We start from the raw sequence: 16,915 nt of genomic DNA, 5'->3' as shown, positions 1-16,915 counted from the left end.
TTGTGTGTGAGGAATATATATAGGGTGTTACAAAAAGGTACGGCGAAACTTTCAGGAAACATTCCTGACATGTAAAGAGCTATATCGGGCAATGACACACAAATTGTACATCAAAACCCAAATTTTGTCGCCTTAGAACTATATATATATATATATATATATATATATATATATATATATATAGTTCTAAGGAGACAAAATTTGGGTTTTGGTGTACAATTTGTGCGTCATTGCCCGACACAGCTCTTTGCATGTTTTTCCCGATTGCGCATGGGTGATTGGCGCGATAGCTGTATCCTCCTGCCGACCATCGGCGCGTTTGTGTCGCCGCGTGTACAGTCTCCAGGGGCAACAGGTAGAACAACAGACGGGTCATCGACGGGCAGTCGCATGGAAGGGTAGGGTACGCCAGCCACGGCCGACTGCTGGCAGTTTGTGTGCCGACAGCAGAGAGCGACAACAGACCGCAGCCATGGTAAGTCTGCCGCGCGTTCAGCCCACGTCTTGACTCCTCTTCTTACCAGCAGCCAGGGACGTACCGTAACACACGGGCAAGGCAAGTTCCTTACGTCTGTACGATATTGGCTTGAAATCGATTCTGCGTGCGTGAAATAAACATCAAAACAATATAGAAAATACAGATGTAGGGAAACGGCTTTCACTGCAATGTATACAAGCGAATTACTAAAACGTTGCACAGTGAGTTCCTGTTCGAGGTTACATATCTAACACCTTCCAAGAGAAAGAAAAATTTTCTTTTCATTTTTTAGCGGCCGAGCGGTTCTAGGCGCTACAGTCTGGAACCGCGCGACAGTTCGAATCCTGCCTCCGGCATTGACGTGTGTGATGTCCTTAGGTTAGTTAGGTTTAAGTAGTTCTACGTTCTAGGGGACTGATGACCTCAGAAGTTAAGTCCCATAGTGCTCAGAGCCATTTGAACCATTTTTTCTCATTTTTTATATAATTATTGATCGAACTGAAAAAATTAAAATTCTGTTATCTATTCATTCGGAGGTACAATTTTACGTTACAAGTTTAACAGAAACAACACAACTATTACAGTTAGAAACTGTGTTCATATCTTGAGGCAGAATACCTCATGGAGCGCAAAGAACTGTAATGTCCCTTTCTGCTCTATGAGAATTCTATTAAGTTCGTGAAGTTAAATTTCGTAAAGCTATCTTTCATAAAACCTCGTAAGAAACAATTACAGATAAGCAATATTATATTTGTAGGTTGCCAAATTAAACTTTAAATTCTGATTGGCTCTGAGCACTATGGGACTTAACTCCTGAGGTCATCAGTCCCCTAGAACTTAGAACTACTTAAACCCAAATAACCTAAGGACATCACACCTATCCATGCCCGAGGAAGGATTCGAACTTGCGACCGAAGCGGTCGGGCGTTTCTAGAATGTAGTGCCTAGAACCACTCGGCCACACCGGCCGGCTAAATTCTGATTGAAAACGAGCGCCAGGCTCCCTACAAATAATATCAGATGCGTTAGCGTAACAATATTTATGCAAAGAGGCACCTGACCTATAATAAATTGTGTCACTGAAAATAGTCACTTTATGATAAATAAAATTTTGTGATTTGATACTAATTATATTTGACAGTACTTTTAAATAAGTTCTTCTGCTCCGGCTTCGTCGTATTTCCTTCGGAAATAAAAAGTTTAAATGCGACGCGTAATGGTGGCCAAGTTTTTGTCAGTCAAAGATGATCGCAGCCAGCTCCGCAGCAACTGCAAAAAATACTACAAAAACTCTTGCGTTATAACGAATGTGGCGTGGGCTCCTTAAATGATTACTCTGGCCTCCAGATTTGGTTATTATATTTTCTCGGAACTCTGTTACACATCAATTATGTTCTAGTATTTAAACGAGAGCAAGACAAAAGCTATCGGAATACAATCGTACCTTCTGCACTCAAACAGTAGCTAAGACTCAAGAAAACTTCTGAAGACGACTAATTTCATTGTCTTCCAGTCCTTTTATAATATAACATAGATTATAGTGTTCAATTCTTTAGTTTACACATATGATCTTATATCACGTAGAATAATGTCTTTTTTCTATTATCAGAATCGATAAATTGTCTTTAAAGTTATTTCGTCACTTTGTCCGTATCACAATTAGGCATTAAAGTTCACACAACATTACGCATGTATAGTTCTTTTGTCGTTATTTATATTGTTCATGTCAAATATATGGAAAGGGACACTATAGAACCTATACTATATTGATCCAGTATCTCAAAACGAGAGCACTTAGCGACTGACAACATACAAACAAAACACATGATTCCAAACTTTTGCGAAACTTTTTCTGGCTGACACCAGCACAAAATAACTCGAATGAAAAAATTTATCGCATACTGTATTTTCGTTGTTCACGCTGTCAAATTTCAGCATCGGTCACGATATTTTGCTGCATTACTTCTTTACTACCGACTCTATTCGCAACACATTTTGCAGACGTTATCGACGTACACCACCTAACGCACGCGCAAAATTATATCATTCTGTGACACACTGTTCAGGAGATATGACAGCAAGAAGATTGAGATGGGACAGAAACAAGCATACGCTTAAAATGAAACACAAACTACTCAGGCTGTACTATCCAGTTCCGGTTTTAATTTTTTTCGCTAGCGTATCGGTGAATAGTCCGAAACTTAAAAAAAGGATATATTTAGGAGTTTGCATCTTCAAACATGACGGTTTTACGTACATAATGTGAAATACAGGAGGTATCAAAAAGGATCATCCTATTTGGCACGTCTGTATTTCTGAAACTAATAAACATATACAATGAATTCTGATTTTTGATGAACGGGAAACTCAGTTTTTTTTTTCGTACCTTTTCATAGGTGTTCAGTATGCCCCCCTTGAGATGACTGCATATGTCAATGCGGTATTCAGATTGTTTCACATTGTAGCTACCATGTCTTGAGTTACAGCTTCCACAGCTGCTGTTATGCGATGTCTCAGTTAATTCATTGTTGTTGGTAATGGAGACACACAAATAGTCTTTCATATCCCCCCCCCACACACACACACACACAAGAAATAATCACATACAGTTAGGTACGGTGACCTTGGAGGCCAGTAATGTAAGGCTGAATCATTTGGTCCAATCCATCGTTCAGTGCCGGCCGGGGTGGCCGAGCGGTTCTAGGCGCTACAGTCTGGAACCGCGCGACCGCTACGGTCGCAGATTCGAATCCTGGCTCGTGCATGGATGTGTGTGATGTCCTTAGGTTAGTTAGGTTCAAGTAGTTCTAAGTTCTAGGGGACTGATGACCTCAGATGTTAAGTCCCATAGTGCTCAGAGCCATTTGAACCATCATTCACTAATCATTTGATTTAAAAATTCCCGCACTTTCAGATGCCACTGTTGCGGTGCCCCATCCTGTTGGTAAATGAAGGCGTTCGAATTAGTCTGCAATTGTGGGAAAAGAAAGTTATCAAGCACATCGAGATATGTGCTTCCTGTAACAGTGTCCCGGGCAAAGAAAAATGGACCATACACCTTTGCCTTTACACAAACAATCTGTTTCTCGGAATGGTTCACTCCGTCATCTAATGCTCTGTGCTGTAAGAAGATCTACACTAAACCTAGTACGAAAGCTGCGCTGAACAGCTATTAATGACCTGCACTGCGCATAAAGTATAACACAAAACGCTTTGTCGTCCCGACACCATTTTCACTAGAACTGAAATGAGCGCACACTGCTGCTACCTTGCGGGAACCATGTAAAACTGGAGAGTTTGCGCTTTCCAACAGTACGTTGTTCACGCACATATTTCAAATAACATAATAGTTATGATTTTCTTAAATCTGATGACTAATTTTGACATTCCCTCTTTCTAATACGGTATGTCATTTGTAATGTAATCAAGCATTAAAAGCTATTTTATACTTGTGAGGCCGAGCGGTTCTAGGCGCACCAGTCCGGAACCGCGCTGCAGGTTTGAATCCTGCCTCGGGCATGGATGTGTGTGATGTCCGTCGGTTAGTTAGGTCTATGTAGTTATAAGTCTAGGGGACTGATGACCTCAGATGTTAAGTCCCATAGTGCTTGGAGCCATTTTTTTTATACATGTGAGTTAGACACTGTGAAAAATACGGAGTGGTGGTTACTGATAAATGAGTCGTATGTACAATTCCTAAGGATATTCGGTGCGTAGATCATTTCACGAAAAAAAAGGACGATGATTCGAAGCGATCATCCGATTTTGCAAGGGCAAACCATTTACACGCATGCAAACACAAAAAAAAATGGTTCAAATGGCTCTGAGCACTATGGGACTCAACTTCTGAGGTCATCAGTCCCCTAGAACTTAGAACTATTTAAACCTAACTAACCTAAGGGCATCACACACACTCATGCCCGAGGCAGGATTCGAACCTGCGACCGTAGCGGTCGCACGGTTCCGGACTGTGTCGCCTAGAGCCTTTCGGCCACTCCGGCCGGCCGCATGCAAACACACTAGGGTGGCATTATTGATTTATTTATTTATTTAGAGTATGGCGCTACACACATGGTTTATACTTATTACATTATGAAATTATATGATAAAATACACTATAAAATACACAAGTGAAGAATACATATTCAGATAAAATATAATACGTAAACAGAATAAAAAGTAACATCACAGCAGATATTTTGCGTTACACAAGTCTTCAAATTCTGACGTCCAAATTGGCGATTCATTCGAGGCAGGGCGGTGTGGCGTTGAAGCGCGACTACCCTGGTAGGCTCTTAATTCACAGTGCTGGGCGATGTGCTGTATTGTTTGATTAGGTGGCCCGCAGTCACAGCTAGGGCTGGGAAGCTATCCCCACTTGTGTAGATTGTGTGCACATAGTCCATGTCCTGTTCGGATTCTGTTCAGGCTTTTCCATAACTGTCGTGGAAGTTCAAAGCCCTTAGGTTTCTCTGATGGACAGATAAGTTCACGGTTGTCAGGGGAGGCACTATCACCCCAGCACTAGGATGGCAAAAGTCATGCAATACCTCGTGATATTGTGTCGGACCTCATTTTGCCAGGCGTAGTGTAAATGTTCGATGGGATTCATGTCGGGCGATCTGGGTAGCCAAATCATTCATTCGTGTTGCCAGAAAGGTATTCAGACACATCGCGAACAATTGTGGCGCAGTGACATGTCGCATTGTCATCCATAGCAACTCCATTACTGTTTGGCAACATGAAGTGCGTGAACAGTTGCAGATGGTCTCCAGCTGGCTGAACGTAACCATTTGCAGTCAATTATGGGTTCAGTTGAAGCAGAGGATCCAGTCCATTCCACGTAACACAGCTCACACCATTATGGGACCACCACCATCTTGCACAGTGCCTTGTTGACAACTTGTGCCCATGGCTACGTGGGGTCTGCACCTCACTCGAACCCTGCTATCAGCTCTTACCAGCTGAAATCCGGACTCACCTGACCAGGTTGGCGGTTTCCAGTCGTCTAGGATGCAACCCATATGGTCAGGGACTCAGGAGAGACGCTGCTGACAACGTCGTGCTGTTAGCAAAGGCACTCGTTCCAAATGGCTCTGAGCACTATGAGACTTAACTTCTGAGGTCATCAGTCCCCTAGAACGTCGAACTACTTAAACCTAACTAACCTAAGGACATCACACACCTCCATGCCCGAGGCAGGATTCGAACCTGCGACCGTAGCGGTCGCGCGGTTCCAGACTGTAGCGGCTAGAACCGCTCGGCCACCCCGGCCGGCCTCGAAGGCACTCGTATCAGCCGTCTGCTGCCATAGCCCCAAATTGCGCTGCACTTTCCTAACGGATAAGTTCGTCGTACGACCATATTGATTTCTGCGGTTATTTCAACCAGTGTTGCTTGCCTGTTAGCACGGACAACTCTACGCAAACGTCGATGCCCTCGGTCGTTACGTGAAGGTCGTCGGCAACTGCGTTGTTCGTCGTGAGAGACAATGCCTGTAGAGTTCACAACACAGTATCTGTCAAATGATTGGGAGTAGAAATTTAGAGCTAATTTTAAGTTACGTAAAGAAACTAAAGATTCACCTTGGTGCCTATTGTAAGATGATGGCTCGGACGTTTATGTAAACTGCGAGAACATTAGCAAAATACAGAGGAGTCCAAAAAAATGTATTCACTGTTTAAAAGTCCATAACTTGCAAACTAATTGACGGAGTTGTCTCATTTTTGGCGAAAGTGTAGCTTAAAGTCCAATTTAAAAATATCACTGTAGTTCAGAATGAGATTTTCACTCTGCAGCGGAGTGTTCGCTGATATGAAACTTCCTGGTAGATTAAAACTGTGTGCCGGACCGAGACTCGAACTCAGGATCTTTGCCTTTCGCGGACAAGTGCTCTACCAGCTGAGCTACCCAAGCACGACTCACGCCCCGTCCTCACAGCTTTACTTCTGCCAGTACCTCGTCTCCTACCTTCCAAACTTTACAGAAGCTCTCCTACGAACCTTGCAGAACTAACACTTATCATTTACGTTTCACAAGTGTACAGTGCGCCTTCTCTGGAAGTCAGGACAAACGTCCAGATGTGAATCAAACTCGTACCATGGTTTTGTGATCCAGTCTCGAGTTACTGTTAGGTAACTGCATAAATTGATAGCTTTTTTGTTTTGCGTGTTTATATTCCGTTTGCTATGGGTTTATTTATAGATTTTCATTTTTAAAATGGCGACAATGCCCCTACCTGGACTCGAACCTGGGATCTCCTGGTTACATGGCAGACGCTCTATCCATTTTTTTTAATTCCACAAAAACAGTAACAAAAATGGCTAGCTTACAATGAAATGACATAAATAAGGTGACGTGTAATTACAGTCATAAATTACAGCATCCAAAGAATGAGTCTTTAGCAGTAGCACAATTTAGCACCTTCAATGTCACCTTCAACTGGTGGCAGTACAGCATGCACATTTTCTTCTTCTGCAGCCTGAGGTTCCTCATCATCATTTCCCAGACCCAAATTAATCATCCAGTAAATCCTTGATGTGTGTTCCTTCCAGGGTAAATTACGTGGACAGAGGAGCAGTCCCGAACAGCGACATCGCAAAGTGTTTAACTGCCTTGTTATTTTTGTCAGTTCCAGCCTTCTAAACGCATCCTTATGGCGTTCAAGATCTTCCTTTATATCAGACACCAGATGTTTGCCGTCATATTCTTGTATCTGCTGTACTACTGATTTACTTTTCATGTGTGACTTGCAGGTGAGGTTAGGGTCGGGAACGTTACCCAACCCATCCCCTCACCACGAGGAATCCAGTTCCTAACCTATACCCAATCTGTTGAAAACAATTCGAAGCATGTTACCGTATTTCTTATTGTGATTCTGATACTTAAGTGTTTTCTCGAATTCGTTTTCCATATACCTCTTGTATTCTATACGTTCATCGCTCCCAATATTGTTAAAAATGTAACTTTTACCATTAACCAAATCACTGCGCTATTTTTTGCTTGAGGATGGTAAGTTTCTTCTGGTCTGAAGAAAATGTTAGTCGGTACATTGTTTGTTGAAGATCTTGTTATTGGAGCAATTTTGCCCCTGGTCCACCTCCAATTGATGATCCGATCTCCACATGTGTAACGATGAGGCACAATATTAACGAGGTTGCATTTGCTGCAGAGGTTAGTGTCACTTAAACCGATGGCAAAGAGACGCTGAGTAGTGCTGATGATGTTATTGACTACCTTGTACCACGTCAGACCAAAGAACATCACTACTGATGTGTTTTCCAGACCACATTCCATGCTATTCCAGCATATTTAGTTTCTATGTTACTTTTCCTTTCATGTTTCCGTCTTTCGCCTTTGTTGTAACGTTTTTGGAGTTTAAAATCATTTGCTGAGATAGCTTAGTTCAAGATAATACTCCCTAATATGTTTTAGTTTAAAACTTATTTCTTGTATATTTATCGGATGCTCTACACTTTCTGGCCTGACAATGTCGTATAGTTTTGTTGCAATTCACCCTGGATCGTTACACCTTATGCTCCATGTTCTTGTGACATACAGTGAAATCGCTTTAGACTTGATGTCGGTTTGTGCCATTCCTCCATTGCTTGGATCCAAAACTGCTGTCTTCACCGGCACTCGAAACAATTCCGCTTTCCACAAAAACTTTGCTAAGCTGCAAATGATCGTCTTCGCCACCATTGATGGAATGGGCAGAACCTGTGCTATGTAGTAGGCCTTGGATAAAATATACGTGTTGATAATAGAATAGATAGAGCGTCTGCCATGTACGCAGGAGATCCCGGGTTCGAGCCCTGGACGGGGCACACATTTTCAGCTGTCCCCATCGAGATATATCAACAACACCTGTCGGCAGCTGAGGATTCCAATTAATTATCATTTATTCTAGAGAAGCTGCACGGTCATCAATGGTATCTGTTCTTTAGAGAACAGTTACTCAGTTACTATCTTCATATACACTACTGTCCATTAAAATTGCTACACCAAGAAGAAATGCAGATGATAAACGGCTATTCATTGGACAAATATATTATACTAGAAATAACATGTGGTTACATTTTCACGCAATTTGGGTGCATAGATCCTGACAAATCAGTACCCAAAACAACCACCTCTGGCCATAATAACGGTCTTGATATGCCTGGGTATTGAGTCGAACAGAGCTTGGATGGCGTGTACAGGTACAGCTGCCCATGCTGCTTCACCACGATACCACAGTTCATCAAAAGTTGTGACTGGCGTATAGTGATGACCCAGCTGCTCGGCCACCATTGACCACACGTTTTCAATTGGTGAGAGATCTGGAGAATGTGCTGGCCAGGGCAGCAGTCTAACATTTTCTGTATCCAGAAAGGCCCGTACAGGACCTGCAACATACGGTCGTGCATTATCCTCCTGAAATGTAGGGTTTAGAAGGAATCGAATGAAGGGTAGAGCCACGGGTCGTAACACATCTGAAATGAAACGTCCACTGTTCAAAGTGCCGTCAGTGCGAACAAGAGGTGACCGAGACGTGTAACCAACGGTACCCCATACCATCACGCCGGGTGATACGCCAGTTAGGCGATGACGAATGCACGCTTCCAATGTGCGTTCACCGCGGTGTCGCCAAACACGGATGGGACCATCGTGATGCTGTAAACAGAACCTGGATTCATCCGAAAAAAATGACGTTTTGCCATTCGTGCACCTACGTTCGTCGTTGAGTACACCATTGCAGGCGCCCCTGTCTGTGATGAAGCGTCAAGGGTAACCGCAGCCGTGGTCTCCGAACTGATAGTCCATGCTGCTGCAAACGTCTTCATAGTGTTCGTGCAGATGGTTGTTGTCTTGCAAGCGTCCCCATCCGTTGACTCAGGGATCGAGACGTGGCTGCACGATCCGTTACAGCCATGTGGATAAGATGCCTGTCATCTCGACTGCTAGTGATACGAGGCCGTTGGGATCCAGCACGGCGTTCCGTATTACCCTCCTGAACCCACCGATTCCATATTCTGCTAACAGTCATTGGATCTCGACCAATGCGAGCAGCAATGCCGCGATACGATAAACCGCAATCGCGATAGGCTACAATCCGACCTTTATCAAAGTCGGAAACGTGATCGTACGTATTTCTCCTCCTTACACGAGGCATCACAACAACGTTTCACCAGGCAACAGCGGTCAACTACTGTTTGTGTATGAGAAATCAGTTGGAAACTTTCCCCATGTCGGCACGTTGTAGATACCGCCAAAGGCGCCAAACTTGTCTGAATGCTCTGAAAAGCTAATCATTTGCATATCACAGCATCTTCTTCCTGTCAGTTAAATTTCGCGTCTGTAGCACGTCATCTTCGTGATGCAGCAATTTTAATGGATAAATTCGAAACTAATTTTTTATACAGTAATCCTTATCTGCTGTCGAGATACGAGGGTTTAAAATCGAGGTGCCTGCCACTGTGGTCGAGCGGTTGTAGACGCTTCACTCCGGAACCACGCGGCTGCTACGGACGTAGGTTCGAATCCTGCCTCGGGCATGGATGTGTGTGATGCTCTTAGTTAGGTTTAAGTATATCAAAGTCTAGGGGACTGATGATCTCAGATGTTCATTCCCGTAGAGCTTAGAGCCATTTGAACCATTTGAAAATCGAGGTAAATATAGCACCTAAAATTCGTTCTTACGTGAACTGAATGTGTGAAAACGGTTTAATGTGATTCAAATAAATAAAAATGTATTCCTACGATAAAATTGAAAACTTTGTTTCAATAACCAGTTTCATTCGAATTTTGACAGCAATTTTGTGTGTGTGTGTGTGTGTGTGTGTGTGTGTGTGTGTGTGTGTGTGTTCCTTTCACGCGCGCCACTTACTTGTGCGAACCGGTTGAAATTTTGTAACAAGTCAGATAAATACCTGTAATCAATGGCCTCCTTATGTTGTTAAAGCCTTGGTTTTGTTAAAGCCATGGTATAAGCAGCATGGTTCGAAAACAATAAAAAACCCTATACCGCATCAGTCGTCACCCGAATCAACAAAAATCTGCTTCGGTTGCCAAGTTATGGCTGTCTAATGTCAAATGTATGGTGGAGCAAAAGTTGGGAATCAGAATGGAAATGCACCTACCATGGCACAGAAAAAAGGCGGATGTGTCCTGGGCAGAGTTAAGAATGTAAACGAAGAGAACTAGCTTATCGGCTTATCTGGCAGCTTCAAAGACATTTAAATCAAAACATTCTGACATATTCGCCCTTTTTTACGGGGTAACCCTAATTGCCCAGAGAATAGACCCAATATCCTTATCATCGGTATGTTTCTGAATTCTCGAACATCGAAAATGATAAATTTCCTTGAGACGACTGTAGAGGATCTATCCACAAATCAGCACGGGTTTGGTGCAAAAGCCAGTGTGAGTGGCTCAAAGACTTCTTAAGTAAAGAACACAGTTTCTTGTCTTCAGTGAACATGGGTATCGTCAGGGACGTATGGTAGGACAGCCACTATTCTCTATATTCACAAATATCTGGTGAACAGGGAGAGCAGCAATTTGCGGCTGTTTGCTGAAGAACGGGTAGGTGTTGTTGTTCAGGACTGTCGGAGGATTCAAGATGATAGTTCACGCTAAATGTAGAAAAATGGAAGTTAATGCAGTTGAGTAGGGAAAATAGTCCCGTAATGTTCAAACTCAGCAATGGAAGTGTGCCATCTCTGTTAAATATCTCGACGTAAGGTTGCAAAGCTTTATGAAATGGAACGAGCGTGTAAGGATGATAGTAGAGGTGCCGAATGGTCTTCCTCGGTTTATTGGGAGAATTTAACGAAAGTATGTTTCATCTGTAAAGAAGGCCGCGTATAGAACAATAGTGCAACCCGTTCTTGGGTACTGCTCGAGTGTGTGGGATTCGCGCCGGGTGGGACTGAAGGTAAACATCGCCCGCTTAGCTCATCCCCTGGTCGAAAAAGCAATTGGAACTTGAGCATTTGACAGTGAGCAATGAAGAAGTGCATGGTAGTACTTACTGGGGAAGAAAGCAACACAAACCTGTTCGACACCAAACAGAGGTAAGGAAAGGAAATCAAGGTTAGGGTTTAAGGTGTCGTCGATGTCGAAGTCCTTACAGACGGAGCACATGCACTGATTGGGACAGACGGAGAAATACGAGGGCTGCTCAATAAAGAATGAACATAATTTTTATGGTCATAATTTCTCGCGCTAAAATTTAATCTTATGATATTCTGTCAGCTTAATGTGCAACAAAGACGCCGTAATACTTTCATTGTTGGAGACTCCTGGTTCCCGCCTGTGAAAGGCAGGAAAGGTCAGACATGTTCAGTATCGCCTACCGCTACAATGGAGGTAACACGCGAGGAACAATATGTGGCTTTGAAATTCTGCTTTCGTCCCAACAAATTTTGAGCTGAGGCTTATAGAATGTTACAGGAGGCCTAGGAAGAGTCTTTTCTTCCTTACAGCATAGTTTGAAGGTGGTTTGAAATGTTGAAAGACTGGAGACAATAACAATGGAAGGTGGACCCGGTGCTCTGCCCTTACGGAAGAAAACATAAACACTGTTGCTGTCATTGTGAGAGAGGATCGACGAATTACCTTAAGATCACTTTCTGAAGTACTGAACATTTCATTGGGCGGCACCCGCACGTAGGTGACAGAAAAATTACCCATGACACGTGTTCGTGCGCGATGAGTTCCAAGACTGTCGACTCCCGATCAAAAAGACATTCGGATGCAGGTCTGCATGCAGTTGATGTTAGAGGAAGATCCCGAGTTTCTTTCAAATGTAATCACTGCTGATGAAACTTGGCTACATCGTTTTTATCCTGAGAGGAAACAGCAAAGCTCAGTGTGGAAATCTCCTTAGCCACCGACCCCCCATAAAAGCAAAATTGGTTGCTTCTGCTGGGAAAGTTATGGTCATCTCATTCTTTGATATTCATGGAATGGTTTATCAGCATGTTGTACCTGCACTGAACAATATTACAGGGATGTCCAAGTCCATTTCCGTGAAGTTGGCTGAATGCTGCAAGACGACAATGAGTGGCCTTATACTGCCCATGTTGTTGCTGAATATCTTGCAAAAATCAACGTGAAGTGCATCCCTCATCCTCCCTATAGTCCTGATTTAGCCACATATGACTTTTTTCTATTCCCTTACATGAAAAAACGCCTTCGTGGGAGGCATTATCAATCATCAGAAGCAGTGGTGAAGGCAGCGGAGGCGATTTTGAAGGACCTCTCAAAAAATGGTTTCCAGCATGTATTTGAAGAGTGGCAGAAACTCTGGGACTTGTGCAGCGCATTTATGGAAGACTACTTTGAGAATGAACATCAAAATTATGAGGATGAGTTGAGCGTGCTGGCCCCGGTTTGCACGTTGATTTAAACCTTGACTGTTACTCTGCATTTGGTTTCCCGCGGTTATTGCGGTTATGCCGTGGTTCTTCCTCTTTCTGCGTGTGGCAGCAGCGGCGTGTATCGATATTCGCACCTTGTACTATCTTTGGTCTGGTGCATATAGTTTCCGGCTAGCCGGTGTGCGGCAGTCGGTCGGTTGGTGTGGATCAGCCAGGAAATCTCCGCGCGGGGCAGTGTTGGAGTGTGTGGGAGCTGTTCCGATTGCTACGGGGTTCGTGGCTCACCCACCCAGGACGTCAAAGTTGAGTGGTGATTGAGTTACTGAAGCCAGACTGCTCATATTGTGCCGTTGGATTTCATGGTTGGCTGTTGGGAGTATTCCCGTGAGCAACAGCGAGTGTCCGAGTTCGCGAAAGTTTGGCCACCATCAGGTGGAGTTTAACTGTATTTTGGTTATTTGGAGTCCAAGTGCACCAGCGGAATTTTCTGCCTTGTGGCACTTAGCGTTCCGGTTACCTGCCCTGGCCGCTGTCGTAAAATTCAGGCAGTGTCTTTTCCTCACCGTGTTGTCGCTGTCCAATACGTGTGTGTAGTTTTGACAGCTTATGCATACTTGGTTGTGGGAGGCTATGCCTTCTACGTTTTGGCTTTCGAATTCCTTGTGTACTGGTAGGGTGGAAAGCAAATCGTCTTGTCAGTGGGTCCGTTGACTGTCTCTTGGTTGGGTTGCCGGCGGATCGGTTATAGTTGGACCGACTGCCTGTCTCCCCTAAGTGAAGGTTAATATTTCAAGTGCAGACCGACCCCAGGAAACTTCTGAGCGCCGCTGGCTGTACTGCCTTTTCTTATTGGTTTTTGATTGTGTATTTTGATGGCTCATAGCCGATGGTTTGAATTTGTATACTTTTAGTTGGGTTTTAAATAATGGGCCATCAGCCGTTTGAAATTGAAAGTTCCTTACTTCTTAAGTCTTGCATTTTTTGGGCCTTCAGCCTCATTTAAAATATTTTTGAATATAGTTTTGGGCCTTCTGCCTTTTGAACATTTATTGTAGTTGTGTTTTGAATCATGGACCTTCAGCCATTTTAAAAGTAAAATTCCTTATTGTTCAGTCTTAGATTGTTTGGACCATCAGCCTCCTTTTTTAAAATTATGTAAGGATGAAGCTTTGGGCCTTCTGCCTTCGAAAATTTATTATAGTTGTGTCTTTAAATCATGGGCCTTCAGCTGTTTTAAAATTAAAATTCCTTACTTGTCAAGTCTTAGATTGTTTGGGCCTTCAGCCTCATTTGAAATATTATTTAAGGATAAGACCTTGCGCTTTCTGCCTTTTGAAAATGTATTGTAGCTGTGTTTTAAATCGTAGGCCTTCAGTTGTTTTAAAAATTAAAGAGGATGTGCCCTTAAGCCCTAAGAATGTGTCACATATTCGGTCGATAGTTAATGTCGGAAATTTGTCCTGTAATGTTTGGGAAACTAAATAAAGTTGTATGTGTTCGAGAGTAACTGACAACCGCTCATTTTTTGCCCCTTTCCACAATTCCAACTACCTGTTCTGTCCTGCGAATTTAACCAGGCGTTTCTTGAGTAAAGGTATGTTGTCAAAAAAATTATGATCATTCTTTACTGAACAGCCCACGTAAATGAGTCTTTTTCAAGAGCAACCTCTTGCATTTTGCGGAAAAGTTAAATCTGGATGTGCAGACGGGGTTTCGAATGCGAGTTTACATCTACTTCTCTGCAAACGACAGTCAGGTGCATGGCAGAGGGCACGTTCCATCATACGAGTTATTAGGGCTTCTTGCCGTTCCATTCACGTATGCACCACAGCATAGCGGCCGGGTTAATAGGCCACCACGGTGGATGGTGTGACAGCGTAGATCGGGCTCACGCTGCTCTGTGATCCACCACTCACGGCGACTTATTCTAGCAGGGAATTGGGCATGAACGTCATTTCTGCCGATTCCTCACATCATTGAGAGTTGAAGGCCAGGTCAACGACTGGCTGAAATACTGCGCTTCCCAGGCACGCACTTCACGACTACCACTAGAGCACCAGGCCCGACGTCTTTTAAGTGAAAGTACGCAAGACTTGAGGAGGAAAGTATGTGCAGGATATTGTCTCGCTGCCAAGCATCAGAGCTCCATGAAACTTACGAGATGCACAGAAAGAACTGCTACTGTATAGTACGGAAGGTAACTGAAACGTATGCTACGCAATGAGACGAACAGAAATTACATTTTTATTCAGGGACAATTATTGCGCCGAACTTACCGAGATTTACGATGGTCCCCTGGACATTGCAATTGGCGGGAGGTGGTTCTTAATAGGGTGTGTGACCACGATGGATAGCAAAGCATCGTCTTCAGTGTGCTCCCCCGCTGACTGTAGGGCTGGAAGGGAACTGTTGTAGGGCGTCCTATTATTCCATCAGTGCGGTTGGATTGTCGTTGGTGCACGTGGACTTGCTACAATACGTCTGTACGACGCATCCCGTTCGTGCTCGAGGGGAATTTGGAGGTCTATCCATTCGCGGAATATCCTCTCGTTCCAAGAGATTCCGCATCTACGTTTTTCTATCCGGTCACGCAGCCCTGAAAAGACGCTCTGTCACAGTATCGTTGATCGGTGTATGTCCTGTGCTCAAAAATTTGCAGGTCAGTACGCTGATACAATAGCATGGCTTCCCATACCATAACACGTGTACCACCGAAACGATCACGTTCGTCAATGTACGTGGATACACTACCTGTTTCAGCCTATGGTCATATGAGGGTGAACCGTCTGGTAGGGCGGTTCACAAACAACTCAAGTACCCATGTTATTCCAAAAACGTTATCGTGGAATTAGGGGCCAGGAGGTGCTGGTGAAATAACACTGTTAACGTTACCTTTTATTTTAAAAGGCTTTCTCAATAATAAATTTTTGAGTCTGGCATGTTAACAAAAACAATTTCGAATAGCTGACAAATTTTCTTTATGAAAAGGAGATTGCCAGGTACGACGTTAACAACTTCCCAATCGTAAGATTTTAACTTGATACATACATATTTATAGACGACAATTAAAAAAACTCCTTTAAAAAGCTGGCAAATTTTCTCTATGTAAAGAATATTGCAAGGAATGACGTTAAAAACTTCCCAATCATAAGATTTTAAACTTGTTATACCTATAAGAGAACAATTCCTTTAAAAAAAAACACCTTTAAGTAGCTAGTTTGAATTAAAGCTAAAATAGTTGTCTATCGCCAGTTAAATAACTTATATTACACCTGTCAGTTGTTACAAGATAAATGTGAATAAGCTAGCCCACAAACCTTCACATTAAAGGAAGTTCCCAAAAATAATTTCTTAGCTCGGTGAGGGAGTGACACGTCTAAAGGGACCCAGATCACAAAAGTCGGAATAGTTACTGGTGGTCTACAGGGCCATAGGAGATCAGCCCCAAAACTTCCATTACAAACTAGCACCTCCCCGAGTTACTCCAAACCAAAAGATGTAGCAAGGGCGGTGCCTGCACAGACTCCGAACCACAGAGACCCGCGACACCGACCCTAAATCACCCAATCGAGGTGTGAATGAAACGGCCCGACCAAGAAGCAATTACCACATTCCCGCGGACAGGCAAACAAAAACTGTGGTGGGACGACCCCAACAAACCACTGGTGAAGAAACTCATACACTTCACTAGAATTTGAAAAACCCCTTTTTATACATGTATATATCTATAACTCTGTTACATAAAAACAGTACTCAGCTTCTCACACTCCACCCCAGCGCCGGGAACACGTTGCACTTCCAAATGCTCGTCAGAGCCAACCGCTCCCAGTGATTTCAACGGCCGGTAAGAAGACATACGGCCCCACGCGCTGATCTCCTGCACCACGCCTTCTTAGGCCACGTACATGCAGGTAAGGCAGACTCACCCCCTGACAGCCAAGAGGTCGGCCAAAGCACGTGGCGAGCAGTTGACGAACCCCAACAACAGCGCCCCGCTCGCGCCACCACCTGTCTCGGTCACCGCCCAAGTACGTACTCCTCGATCGTGACGCGACCGCACACTTGCTCCACC

At 43.7% G+C, this 16,915-nt stretch overlaps 1 protein-coding gene across 2 annotated transcripts in view; it reads left to right on the top strand.

Moving 5' to 3' along the window:
• Positions 1 to 447: 447 nt before the first annotated feature.
• Positions 448 to 16,915, top strand: part of LOC124718793 (tubulin alpha-3 chain-like) — a 251,477-nt gene continuing 235,009 nt past the window's right edge. For both annotated transcript variants that reach the window (XM_047244401.1, XM_047244400.1), the window contains exon 1: positions 448 to 475. In XM_047244401.1, the coding sequence (XP_047100357.1) occupies positions 473 to 475 (3 nt within the window). In that variant the 5' untranslated portion in view covers positions 448 to 472. The remainder of the gene's footprint in view (positions 476 to 16,915) is intronic.

This window comes from Schistocerca piceifrons, chromosome 10 (genome assembly GCF_021461385.2).
Source record: "Schistocerca piceifrons isolate TAMUIC-IGC-003096 chromosome 10, iqSchPice1.1, whole genome shotgun sequence".
NCBI lineage: Eukaryota > Metazoa > Arthropoda > Insecta > Orthoptera > Acrididae > Schistocerca > Schistocerca piceifrons.
The sequence above is the reverse complement of the archived record's forward strand: the minus strand, read 5'-3'. Positions and strand labels throughout refer to the sequence as shown.